The sequence below is a fragment of the Littorina saxatilis genome, unplaced genomic scaffold (genome assembly GCF_037325665.1).
Source record: "Littorina saxatilis isolate snail1 unplaced genomic scaffold, US_GU_Lsax_2.0 scaffold_459, whole genome shotgun sequence".
In the NCBI taxonomy this organism is placed as follows: Eukaryota; Metazoa; Mollusca; class Gastropoda; order Littorinimorpha; family Littorinidae; genus Littorina; species Littorina saxatilis.
The window spans coordinates 28,761-42,826 of NW_027128571.1; the positions used below are offsets into that span (position 1 = coordinate 28,761).

The 14,066-nt window shown below is 39.2% G+C and overlaps 1 protein-coding gene across 1 annotated transcript; it reads left to right on the top strand.

Moving 5' to 3' along the window:
• The first annotated feature begins 1,928 nt into the window (after positions 1 to 1,928).
• LOC138956930 (uncharacterized) lies at positions 1,929 to 7,870 on the top strand. The gene is made up of 5 exons (XM_070328136.1): positions 1,929 to 1,935; positions 3,004 to 3,330; positions 5,306 to 5,464; positions 6,481 to 6,657; positions 7,226 to 7,870. Exons 1-5 carry the CDS (start codon positions 1,929 to 1,931, stop codon positions 7,687 to 7,689), a joined length of 1,134 nt encoding a protein of 377 aa, XP_070184237.1. The 3' UTR covers positions 7,690 to 7,870.
• Positions 7,871 to 14,066: the final 6,196 nt, after the last annotated feature.

Sequence of the window (14,066 nt, forward strand, 5' to 3'; positions counted from 1 at the left end):
TTGCTTCCTTAATAAACGTGATTGCGAAGACATCATGTGTTAACCTTTACCTTGTGAACATGAGCGCGTGTGTGTGTGTGTGTGTGTGTGCCGTGTGTATGTGTGTGTATGTGTGTGTGTGTGTGCGTGCGTGCGTGTGTGTGTGTGTATGTGTGTGTGTGTGTGTGTGTGAGTGTGTGTGTGTGTGTGTGTGAGTGTGTGTGTGCGCACGTGTGTCTATCATACAAGCATACATTTCCACACACAGGGACTAACAAAAACACAAATGTACACACACACAATGTATCTCTCCCCCTCTCTTTATTTCAGATATACAGATACACAAACAAAAAACCCACACACACGCGCAAGCATATACATATAAGCACACACACACACGCACACACACATACACACACACACACACTCACACACACACACACACACACACACACAACCACACACACGCACACAAACACACACACACAACCACACACACATACACTCACACACACACACACACACACACACACACAGGGGGATAGAAGCATTGTGTTTTAAGTTTAATTTTGAAAGAAGAAAGGCAACTTCAATTAAGAATATTTTCAAGGAGTGATCTCCATACTTTTGGAATGTGATATGGATGGTCTTTGGGTTGCGGATGTGTTTTTTGTTGAAATATAACAGGAGATAAAAGGGATCAAAGATACAGAGAGTGTGTGGCAGGCGGGGAAGTTAGAATGATATCTAAAACAAAACAAAAACAAAAAAACAGAATGTTTCACACCCAGCTTTTAATGTCAACCTGAACTCCCCAGGAAGCCAACGCCTGAGTTACACGATCTGTTCTGGTCGTTTGAGCAGCCCTCTTGTGTAACTCTGTGTAACTGACACAACTATCATTTCGTGAGGGCCAGTAAGAAACGCAATTCAGTATCCAATGCGACCCAATATCAAACAGGAAACACGTTGGACAGTCGCCTTGAGTTGGGAAAATCAGTCTCGAGCAATCAAAAGAATAAACATATATCTACATAACTACTGTGGCGTCGTATAGCCCAAATAGAGTCTAAGTACACATATAGCTAGCTACCTACAGTTAGAAAGCTGCAGTCAGTCTAACGCAACGTGTGTTTTGAGCCTGACAGCATCCCTTTAGTTTGTTTGTCATTGAGTCTGAGTTTACTGTCTATGATACATTGCGTTTTATGTGCGTCTGTAGTTTACATAAACGTATTGCACCGAGCAACAGCATTTATTTACGAAATGACACATCATTCCATAGTTATGCCAATAATGTTAATACTCAACCATTTGACCCGTACTGATTTTAGCCTGCAATGATTTACTACTTTCTTCTTTCTCGTATTATATTACCTACCTAAACGATCAACTGGTCAGAAATGTCTGTGTTTCTGTAATGGGCTTAATGCTTTCTTTTTAACAAACTACGTGTAAGGGAGAGTTTGCAAGCAACAACACATAATCACTCTGTGAAGATGTGTACATACGCATTTTACTGTTGCTACACTATCTGTTCCGCTTGAGAAAGTCACAGTGTGGACAATAATCAAGGAAGCATTTCTGCTTTGTTCGACAGTCAGAGCCATCAGTTTATTGTTCTTACTCATCTGCTTATCACCATCCCCATTCTTCCTTCCGCCCCTTCTCTTTTCAATATCGTGATGCTGGAGCAATGTCGCATTTACTGGCAACTTTATGTGTAAGCGGAACTTTCTCTCCTCTCAACCCCTACTCAATTGTCCCATGATATGTTTGTTGTATTTTCAATTGCAAACGCACAATCACTCGTTACCCGGCCGCTCGACTGTACGCGTGTTTCAAACTGTGTCTGCATGAGCTGCTCAGATACAAAGGAGATGAATTTTCTCAGAACCCTGTGTGTATCCACAGCTATCTCACTAGCATGTCAAGCTGTATGTGGCGATATGTTGTGTGAGTATCTAATTTCCGTTCTTCAGTGAAAAGTAAACGAAGATATGACATTGTTTCTAAGTGGCGTGAGCAAACAATGACAACGAAACAGCCGTGAGTCCTTTACAGAGATTTACACATCATATCAAATGTTTAAAAGATTTGAATTACTTTGACATATTTCGGAACGTCCGGTGTATGGGGAAATACTCTTTACTATAAAGGCACAGTCTTTCTCGTAGACTATAATTCCACTAACACTAAACGGCCAAACCAGGCTACTGCATGATATAAGGCCAACCTTCCCAGTGGTTGAAAACCAAACATTAGCATCCTTAACTGTTTGCTGTGATCTTTGTTTATGAATAATATCTTTCAACAGTCACTAGCGGCTTTTACGAATTTTAAACACAGCCATATTTGAACTGTGCATAAAGAGCACCCATACACCTAATTGTTGGAATATGAGCAAGTGGAGGGATGGTCTTATCTCATGTAAATGCCTGGCCAGATCTGAGACGAATTGTTTTCAAGGGGAGCAGTGTGCCTTTAAATAAATGTGTCGCACAGTTCGTACCAGAATTTAAAATAGTGTGTCTATTGACGTGAAGACACACATGTTAAGTTTACCCACATTCAGATGGTTAATGCCTTGCAGGATTGTGCATAGTTGAAATTATTCTGGCATACTGTTGATGAATGCATTGTATGCTACTTCTTTTTGCACAATATGGCAGTCTCACTCAATGAAAACTGACACATCGTGAGGAATAGTTCACAGGGCACATACATAGCAAACAATAGTAGAATTCCGAAAATAACTGTCGGGTTATGAATGGTTAAATATCCCTTTTACTTGAACACACAATGCAAGGGCCAATCACTAGCGAGAGGTGTGTCTGAAACACGTGGGCAGGAGCACACGTGAATTCATTTGTCTCTGAAAAAACAAGGATATTCACTCTTTCACAACTTATACAAATCCGACAGAGTTATTTCCGAACATTGTATATTCAGTGGGTGGTGTTAAAATGTCGAAGCCTGTGTGTTTCCTTAGTAATCTGTTTATTTCCATTCTTCTCCTTGAAGGTGCATCGTTTATAACCGAGGCAACGCTGGTTCCTAAACATGGTGGCTCCACCTTGACCTTTACTGTGGAGAACTCATGTCAAGGCGAGAACAGCTTCGTCAAGTCAGTCAAAGCGTTTCATGGCAGCAGCGATCGTTCGCATTTTCCAATACCCATTTGCAACATTCGGTTTGAAAACGGAGAGTGTTCAAAACCTGTGGGTTGCTCGTGCTTATCCCATTCACTCACAGGACGCATTGACAACTTCAGGGGAGACGCCTTAACTCTTGTTGGAGAACTGGGAAACGGTCACAAGTTTGAGAAGGTAGTTGATTTCATTAAAACTGGTGAGTATTCCACTGTCTCTCTGTGTCTCTGTCTGTCTGTCTGTCTGTCTGTCTGTCTGTCTGTCTGTCTCTGTCTCTGTCTCTCTCTCTCTCTCTCTCTGTCTGTCTCTCTCTCTCTCTCTCACTCTCTCTCACTCTGTCTGTCTGTCTGTCTCTGTCTCTGTATCTCTCTGTCTCTGTATCTCTCTCTCTCTCTCTCTCTCTCTCTCTCTCTCTCTCTCTCTCTCTCTCTCTCTCTGTTATTTAGATATAAATAACATTAAGTTCAAAGTTCTCTCTCTCTCTCTCTCTCTCTCTCTCTCTCTCTCTCTCCTCTCTCTCTCTCTCTCTTTATGTCCCTCATTCTGCCTCGTCCTGTGTGTGTATGTGTAACGGCATGATATATGCGTCTTCCTCTCTATCTGTCTATCTGTATGTCTGTCTCAATATCTCTTTCGCCGCCTGCCTGTCAGTCTGTCAGATTGGAAGATTACGTTAAGCCGAAAACATGTATCATTTCGTAATGAAGTTTGGGTTTCTGTCTGCCAGCCTGTCTGTCTGTCTGTCTGATTATGTATCTCTTAATGTCTCTTTTTCAATCTCTCTCTCTCTCTCTCTCTCTCTCTCTCTCTCTCTCTCTCTCTCTCTCTCTCTCTCTCTCTCTCTCTCTCTCTCTCTCTCTCTCTCTCTCTCTCTCTCTCTCTCTCTCTTGCTCTTTGTACTTGTCCTGCCTATCTGTCGACTGGGCAAAATAGTTAAAAATCGATTCTTGTATATACCTTTTCCTGAATACTACAAAAGGTAGTTACGCTCTCAACTGTGCCCATTCATTAGTTCTACCCATCATACAAAAACATAGCAAGAACGAAACCACTGCACAAATCTTGCTGAGCTGAACTATAATATATATACACTGTCAGACTGTGCTCAGAAGAAAAAGAACAAGTCGCGTAAGGCGAAAATACAACATTTAGTCAAGTAGCTGTCGAACTCACAGAATGAAACTGAACGCAATGCAACGCAGCAATACTCGTAGCATCGTCAGTCCACCGCTCATGGCAAAGGCAGTGAAATTGACAAGAAGAGCGGGGTAGTAGTTGCGCTGAGAAGGATAGCACGCTTTTCTGTACCTCTCTTCGTTTTAACTTTCTGAGCGTGTTTTTAATCCAAACATATCATATCTATATGTTTTTGGAATCAGGAACCGACAAGGAATAAGATGAAAGTGTTTTTAAATTGATTTCGAAAATTTAATTTTGATACTAATTTTTATATTTTTAATTTTCAGAGCTTGTTTTTAATCCAAATATAATATATTTATATGTTTTTGGAATCAGAAAATGATGAAGAATAAGCTGAACGTAAATTTGGATCGTTTTATAAAAAACATTTTTTTTTTTACAATTTTCAGATTTTTAATGACCAAAGTCATCAATTAATTTTTAAGCCACCAAGCTGAAATGCAATACCGAAGTCCGCGCTTCGTCGGAGATTACTTGACCAAAATTTCAACCAATTTAGTTGAAAAATGAGAGCGTGACAGTGCCGCCTCAACTTTCACGAAAAGCCGGATATGACGTCATCAAAGAAATTTATCAAAAAAATGAACAAAACGTTTGCGGATATCATTTGCAGAAACTCTCATGTAAAGTTTCATAAAGATCGGTCCAGTAGTTTTCTCTGAATCACTCTACACACACACACAGACAGACACACACAGACAGACACACACAGACACACAGACACACACACACACACACACACACACACACACACACACACACACACACACACACACACACACACACACATACACCACGACCCTCGTCTCGATTCCCCCCTCTACGTTAAAACATTTAGTCAAAACTTGACTAAATGTAAAAAGAAGAAGGACTAGAAAATTGATTGGCTGATTATTAGATGATTGCCGAATCGATCGTTTGATCAACCAGTTGACGGTTTTTTTCCTTCTTTTCATTATCCATTCATTCTTCAGCTTTGCCTGGTACTGCAACTCCTGAACAAGAGCAAGAGCAGGACCCTCCACAATGGAACAACTCTTTGACGATGATCGTAGCTGTGTCAGCCAGTGGGGTTGTCGTCGTCACTGTCATCGTTGTTCTCGTCGCCTGCAGTATAACGAAGAAAATCAGAGGTAGGTAGCTAGATATAAAATTAGAGTGAGGATATCTTTGTCACTATGTGTTACTCCATACCCCCCGCCCTCCATGGAACTTCTTGACCCCAACCAATTGGGGGGGGGGGGGGGAGTTTGCCCAGTCGGTAGAGGCGCTGGCTTTAAAACCGGTTGTTACTATCAGCGTGGGTTCAACCCCCAAGTTCGGCGCGGGATGTGTGTCCCAGAGTCAACTTTGTGCAGACTCTCCTCGGTGTCCGAACACCCCCGTGTGCACGCATGCGCACGATAAAGATCCCAGGGTCACAGCGAAAGCCTCAGGCCTTGGAAACACGAATACATGCATGCAAAAATATGAAGCCCGGGTGTCCGTTCGGCCAACAGCCAAAAAGGTAACCATTTCAGCACTGACCCAAGACGACCCAACCCGGTCCCTAGCCCATTTCAGGTCTCCTCTAGCAGCCGGCAGCCAGCTGTCTACATCCCCCCCCCCCCCCCCCCCGCATTTTTATTTTTTATTTTCATACAAAGCCGGGTTTTCCCGTGTAACATGCCCCTAATGGCTTTGCTGTGAGGGCGTAAAACTGTCATTTTCTTCTTCTTTGTCCCATGATGCACACAGTGTCTATTTGTTGTCTGTATGTGTCTCTGATAAGTAATTGTTTTCCACATTGGCAGTCAATGAAGGTTGCATACGAGAAAAATGTCGGCAAGAGATAAGTATCTTGTAAACAATAATCCTTGGATTTCCTTGTCATGTTCATTTTTGTTGATCTCTTGTCAAATAATGGTTTTACAAAGACGATTGTTGAAGTTTTGATCACCAAAGAAGCTGAAATAATTAGACGAATGTCTTACTTTCACAAAGTAGATTGTTTGTGATTGCACGAATTTATTCGTGAGAAGTAGTTAATCAGTAACTTTCACCATCCTTACAATCATAATTTTGTCAATTCGTGTTTATTTGTTTCCGTCGTCAAATTGTCAACCCCCCACCCACACTCCTTCACGCTCACTATGTTTAAACTAAACAGAGCGACGCTCCAGACCACGATCCCTAGGATATCCAGGGAGGCCTTTGCCGCTACGACCCATGTCGCCCGAGGCTGAGAAACTCAATCAACGATGGCAGAGCAGGCGATCTTCCAAAACACACAGCAATCACAGCTACGATGAAGTGGTCGAAGTCCCGGCCAACTACATTGGAACAGGTGCAAAATAAAATTAAGCTAAAAAAAATTCAGCAAGTGTATCTGTGCATCAGTATATTACTTATTACATTTGTTTATTCAGCTTGTCCAATGGTACTTATGAAAATCTTATGTCTCATACACTTATTGTGTTGTAATGCTCACTGTCTATAAAAAGGGTCCCTTTGGAGAAAAAATAAATTGGACAATAATGTTTGTCAAACAAAATCAGATTTAAACATGGACATAATTCAACCAAAACGTAACTAACTCAACTCGCCTATGCTTTATGTACTATTCATTACATCATTGCATTTTACAACATTTGTGCGATGCTGCAAATTATTACTAAGACACTTTGTCCGTTCCCAAGGTGTACCTACTCTGAATTTGCGTCGATTTTTGTATTTGTACCTTCGTTTTTGTCAGGTCGATTTTGAGGGTACCCGTACTTAGGCGTTATTTTTAGTCTTTTGATTTAGGTTACCACTAGTCCGTTGATTGTCAAAACTAGTGTTTTTCTTGTTTTGTTTTGTTTTGTTTTGTTTTGTTTTGACAAACACTTTAAAGATGTTGCTATTTCTTGCAGGTGCTTCCCAAGATCTGAGTACAGCATATACACAATCCAAGGGGGATACTTATTATCTTCACGCAGTTAGTTCTGCTTCAGACGAGCACCGATTTCTTCATAAACAGGAAAATACACTAAAACCATGCCAGAAGAAATTTGATGATGATGGTTACATCCTACCCAGCACTCCTCTTAGTACTGAAAGAACGTGCACCAAGAAAGACACTGTCAAACCATCCAATGAAAACTCTCTCAAAATCAAGAAAGTTACACCTGGTTTGTCTTATGAAAACTCTCCTGGAATCAAGAAAGTTGTTCCTGGATCGTCGTATGAAAACTCCGGAGAAAACATGGAAGCTGCTTGTCGGCCGACTTTGAAAAACACCGCTGGAAGAAAACAGGGTACTCGTGGGGCAGCATATGAAAACTGCGAAGAAAAGAAGAAGAGTTCTAAGCATTTATCCTATACAAACTTATCTTGAAAACAAGTCGCGTAAGGCGAAAATACAACATTTAGTCAAGTAGCTGTCGAACTCACAGAATGAAACTGAACGCAATGCAACGCAGCAAGACCGTATACTCGTAGCATCGTCAAACCACCGCTCATGGCAAAGGCAGTGAAATTGAGAAGAAGAGCGGGGTAGTAGTTGCGCTGAGAAGGATAGCACGCTTTTCTGTACCTCTCTTCGTTTTAACTTTCTGAGCGTGTGAGCATATCATATCTATATGTTTTTGGAATCAAGATTCGACAAGGAATAAGATGAAAGTGTTTTTATATTGATTTCGAAAATTTAATTTTGATTATAATTTTTATATTTTTAATTTTCAGAGCTTGTTTTTAATCCAAATATAACATATTTATATGTTTTTGGAATCAGAAAATGATGGAGAATAAGATGTACGTAAATTTGGATCGTTTTATAAATTGGTTTTTGTGTTTTTTTTACAATTTTCAGATTTTTAATGACCAAAGTCATTAATTAATTTTAAGCCACCAAGCTGAAATGCAATACCGAAGTCCGGGCTTCGTCGAAGATTACTTGACCAAAATTTCAACCAATTTGGTTGAAAAATGAGGGCGTGACAGTGCCGCCTCAACTTTTACAAAAAGCCGGATATGACGTCATCAAAGGTATTTATCGAAAAAAAGAAAAAAACGTCCGGGGATATCAATCCCAGGAACTCTCATGTAGAATTTCATAAAGATCGGTCCAGTAGTTTGGTCTGAATTGCTCTACACGCACGCACACACACACACACACACACACATATACACCACGACCCTCGTTTCGATTCCCCCTCTATGTTAAAACATTTAGTCAAAACTTGACTAAATGTAAAAAACAAGAATGTTACAAGTTGTGTTTGTTTGTATATGGATACCAACCTGCATGGATAAAAGCTGCTTCCAAACCAACTGATGACAACACGGTTGAAGACCAGAAAGTCAAAATGTTACAATATGAAAAATCTGCATTTCAAAAGTGAAATTCCCATACCCAGCCCCATAATTTGTTCTTCTAGTTTAAGTTCGCCATCATGGAGAATTGTGTAATATTGTATTGTTTTGGTCACGTCATATAACCTGTTTTGCTTGAATTTGTATCCTCGTTGCATACTGTTAATTGAAACATGAAATGTATTTTAATTAGTTTTGTTTCAAACAAAAATGAACTAAAGTTAACCAGACTGCTGACAGTTCTTACCTGCGTTCATATGTTGTTTCTGACTGTGTGAGATGCCAACGAAAGTGTCGCACGCCCTAACTTAAGTTCATATGTGACCCTCCACCACGAAATGAGTCGCATGTCACCTCACGCGGTTCTGCGCTAGGCATAATATAAGTCCGCGGGGTGTCTAGTAACAGTGTGAGGGTCACCATAGTCACTGGCTTATAACTCGAAAAGTTTTCACTCTTTTCTAAAACGGTTTTCACCACTGGATAGAGAATAAAAAAACTCTTTAAGAAAATGTAAAAATATGAAAATCATGAAAAGGTGACATGCAACTCATTCCGTGGTGGAGGGTCACATATCATGTTTCTGATGATACGATTGATGCCAACCAAATTCCTGCCCTCTCTGACGTTATTAAATGTTTTAACATGGAGGGGGAATCGAGACGAGGGTCGTGGTGTATGTGTGTTTTGGTGTGTATGTGTGTGTGTGTGTGTGAAAGTGTGTGTGTGTGTGTGTCTGTCTGTCTGTCTGTCTGTCTGTCTGTCTGTCTGTCTGTCTGTGCGTGTGTGTGTGTGTGTGTGTGTGTGTGTAGAGCGAATCAGACTAAACTAATGGACCGATCTTTATGAAATTTGACATGAGAGTTTCTGGGAATGATATCCCCGGACTGTTTTTAATTTTTTCGATAAATACCTTTGATGACGTCATATCCGGTTTTTGTAAAAGTTGAGGCGGCACTGTCACACCCTCATTTTTCAAACAAATAGATTAATATGTTGGCAAAGCAATCTTCGACAAAGGCCGGACTTTGGTATTGCATTTCAGCTTGGTGGCTTAAAAACTAATGAATGAGTTTGGTCATTAAAAATCGGAAACTTGTAATTAAAATTAATTTTTGATTAAACGATCCAAAAATAATTTCATCTTATTTTTCATCATTTTTTTATTCCAAAAACATATACATATGTTATATTTGGATTACAAACAAGCTCTGAAAATTAAAAATATGAAAATGATGATTAAAATTAATTTTCCAAAATCGATTTAAAAACAATTTCATCTTATTCCTTGTCGATCCCTGATTCCACAAACATTTTGATATATGTTTGGATTAAAAACAAACTCAGTAAGCTAAAAAGCATAAACATACAGAAAAGCGTGTTATCCTGCTCAGCGCGACCACTACCGCACTATTCTGCATGGCTTGCCGATTTCACTGCCTTTGCCACGAGCTGTGGACTAACGAATATACGAGTATGGGGTCTTGGTGAAAAAAGCATTGCATTCAGTTTCATTCTGTGAGTTCGACAGCTTGACTAAATGTTGTTATTTCGCCTTACGCGACTTGTTCTTAAAGGCCAACATCCGCGGGAATTTTTCTCCTGGAGCGACCTAAACTTGAACCCGTCGCTATTCTTGCATGTCTGTTTACTTCGTGTTGCACGCAAAAATTGAGCGACTTCCTTGCCGCGTGGATTGACGAAGCTGTTTTATTCTCGTGACTGAAAACACTGCAGTGCGTGCAGTTTTATTCTGTGGGTTCGACAGATTGACTAAATGTTGTAATTTCTCTTTCACGAATCAGGAACCGACAAGGAATAAGATAAAAGTGTTTTTAAATTGATTTCGACAATTTAATTTTGATAATAATGTTTATATTTTTAATTTTCAGAGCTTGTTTTTAATCCAAATATAACATATTTATATGTTTTGGGAATCAGAAAATGCTGGAGAATAAGATGAACGTAAATTTGAATCGTTTTATAATTTGTTTTATTTTTTTTACAATTTTCTGATTTTTAATGACCAAAGTCATTAATTAAATTTTAAGCCACCAAGCTGAAATGCAATACCGAAGTCCGGGCATCGTCGAAAATTACTTGACCAAAATTTCAACCAATTTGGTTGAAAAATGAGAGCGTGACAGTGCCGCCTCAACTTTCACGAAAAGCCGGATATGACGTCGTCAAAGACATTTCTCCAAAAAAAGAAAAAAACGTTCGGGGATATCAATCCCAGGAACTCTCATGGAAAATTTCATAAAGATCGGTCCAGTAGTTTGGTCTCAATCGCTCTACACACCATATATCCGGCTTTTCGTGAAAGTTGAGGCGGCACTGTCACGCTCTCATTTTTCAATCAAATTGGTTGAAATTTTGGTCAAGTAAAAATTTTTTTTTTTATATAAAACGATTCAAATTTACGTTCATCTTATTCTCCATCATTTTCTGATTCCAAAAACATATAAATATGTTATATTTGGATTAAAAACAAGCTCTGAAAATTAAAAATATAAAAATTATTATCAAAATTAAATTGTCGAAATCAATTTAAAAACACTTTCATCTTATTCCTTGTCGGTTCCGGATTCCAAAAACATATAGATATGATATGTTTCGATTAAAAACACGCTCAGAAAGTTAAAACGAAGAGAGGTACAGAAAAGCGTGCTATCCTTCTCAGCGCAAGTACTACCCCGCTCTTCTTGTCAATTTCACTGCCTTTGCCATGAGCGGTGGACTGACGATGCTACGAGTATACCTCACGCCGGAACCTCGGCTGTACCCGCGGATAACCGCAGGCTCTGCAGACTGTTCACCGCAGACAGAAATTGTCAACATGAGTGGTGAGTGTCTGCAAAAAATCGTCTCTGCTTTCTCTAAAATGACATATCATTACAAAACTATTGTTTGTACTTCAACCTAAGGTATTATAGCACCCTACCATCGATTTAATTTTTTCCTTTCGTTCGTATGTGAAGGCTGAGCTTCGAGTATTTGTGCATTTCGGGTAAAAAGTGCCAAAATTCTGATTTTACACATTTATTACGGAAATCCAAGCTTATTAAACAAGTTGCAGAAGTCAGAATTTTGGCACTTTTTACAGGAAATCCACAAATACTCGAAGCTCAGCCTTCACATACGAACGAAAGGAAAAAATTAAATCAATGATAGGGTGCTATAATACCTTAGGTTGAAGTACAAACAATAGTTTTGTAATGATATGTCATTTTAGAGAAAGCAGAGACGATTTTGTGCAGACACTCATCACTCGTGTTGACAATTTATGTCTGCGGTGAACAGCCTGCAGAGCCTGCGGTTATCTATGGAAAGCCGTTTGGCTCATAACCATTACACGCGTAATAAAACATAAATACACGTGTAATAAATAATTGATACACGTGTAATAAATGATTAATGCACGTGTAATAATCATTTTTACGCGTGTAATAAATAATTCATACACGTGTAAGAAATGATTAAATACGCGTGTAATAAATATTTCATGCGCGTGTAAGAAATGATTAAATACGCGTGTAATAAATATTTCATGCGCGTGTAAGAAATGATTAAATACACGTGCAGGAAATAGTTTATACGCGTGTAAGAAATGATTAAATACACGTGTAGGAAATTATTTAAATACACGTGTATTTAATCATTACATACACCCGTAATAAACTTAAAACTTGAATCGGAAAATATACGACATGCAAAGCAACAACTCTCGTCTATTCTACTTCCGGTTCGCGCGCACAACAACCGACTTCATCTGATAAAACAAGTAACTTACCTTTCCAATGCTGTGCGAGCCTGGGCAAAGGCGTTAAATCGTTCTCGCAAACCTAAGGTGACATTGACGTTTGCCGCTTCCGCCATCTTGAGCTGTAAGCGTGCAAAGCGAGGCGATGAAGACGCATAGAGTGTTTTTCATGTGGATTCCCAGTCCGAGTTTTTAAGTCGCTTAACCACGTGACTCCTGCATTTTTAACGCTTGTATGAAATATTTATTACACGCGTATTTATTCATTTCTTACGCGTGTATGAAAAATGTATTACACGTGTATTTAATCATGTCTTACACGTGTACGAAATGATTAAATACACGTGGAATAAAAATGTCATACACGTGTACGAAATGATTAAATACACGCGTAATAAATATTTCATGCGCGTGTAAGAAATATTTAATACACGCGTAAGAAATATTTCATGCGCGTGTAAGAAATAATTAATACACGCGTAATAATCATTTCATGCGCGTGTAAAAAATATTTAAATACACGTGTAATAAATAATTACACGTGTATTTAAATATTTCTTACACGCGCATGAAATGTTAATTACGCGTGTATTTAATCATTTCTTACACGAGTATGAAATATTTATTACACGTGTATTTAATCATTATGCTATTCCATAGCATGAGAAAAAAAGATAAATTACACGTGCAATAAGAAATAAATACACGTGTATTAGTCATTTATTACGCGTGTATTTATGTTTTATTACACGCGTAATGGTTATGAGCCAAACGGCTTTCCATACTTTGCCACGGGCGACGGTCTTGCTGCGTTGCGTTGCGTTCAGTTTCATTCTGTGAGTTCGACAGCTACTTGACTAAATATTGTATTTTCGCCTTACGCGACTTGTTTTTTCTTTTGTACATTCTCAGCAGAATTCTTTTAGTTCAACCCAATGTACTGCCCAGATAACATCTTGTTTACTGTCGGCGTTGTTTTCATGCATTGTACCACGTTCTATGATGTTTTGGATACATAAATAACAAGTCGCGTGAAGCGAAATTATTAAAAAAAACGCTGGCGCTGGACCCGAGTACTCTTCAGACTGGCTCGCTCCCCCAGTATGAAAGTTTTTGTCTTGTGCACGTGGATTAAATAAAAAAAATAAAAAATAAAAAATATTTATTTATTTTACACAATTAAAAAAATTATTAGAGTAAAATAAAACATTAAAACGTTCATAATAAACAATAGAAAACAAGAATTTAACAAAAAAAAACACAAAAAAACATAGACCACACATGCCGGGAATCGAACCCGGATCACTTTGGCCATAGGCGGACGTGCTACGACAACTTTACTAGAGTTGTGCGCCTTGAATCACTGTGTCCCTGTCGCTCTCTCTCGTGCTCTCTGTCTCTCTTTCAGTCTCACCGAGACAAAACACTGCATTGTAGTTTCTTTGCCGAGACCAAATCCCCACCCGCTGCTGCGCTGGCTTGCTTGCAAATCGTCTCGCATGCGATACGCATGCTTTTCTCGTGATCGGCGGTTCTTTTTGGCGAACTGCTTCGGGTTCAAGTTTAGGTCGCTCCAGGAGAAAAAATTCCTGTGGATGTTGGCCTTTAACCTTGTGTGCGATGCCAACATCGTCTGA

Bases quoted from the DNA above. Each gene is read 5' to 3' on its own strand.
- LOC138956930 (XM_070328136.1), top strand. The intron at 3,331-5,305 runs GTGAGTATTCCA...TTCATTCTTCAG, and splicing joins AGTTGATTTCATTAAAACTG to CTTTGCCTGGTACTGCAACT. The intron at 6,658-7,225 runs GTGCAAAATAAA...TATTTCTTGCAG, and splicing joins GGCCAACTACATTGGAACAG to GTGCTTCCCAAGATCTGAGT.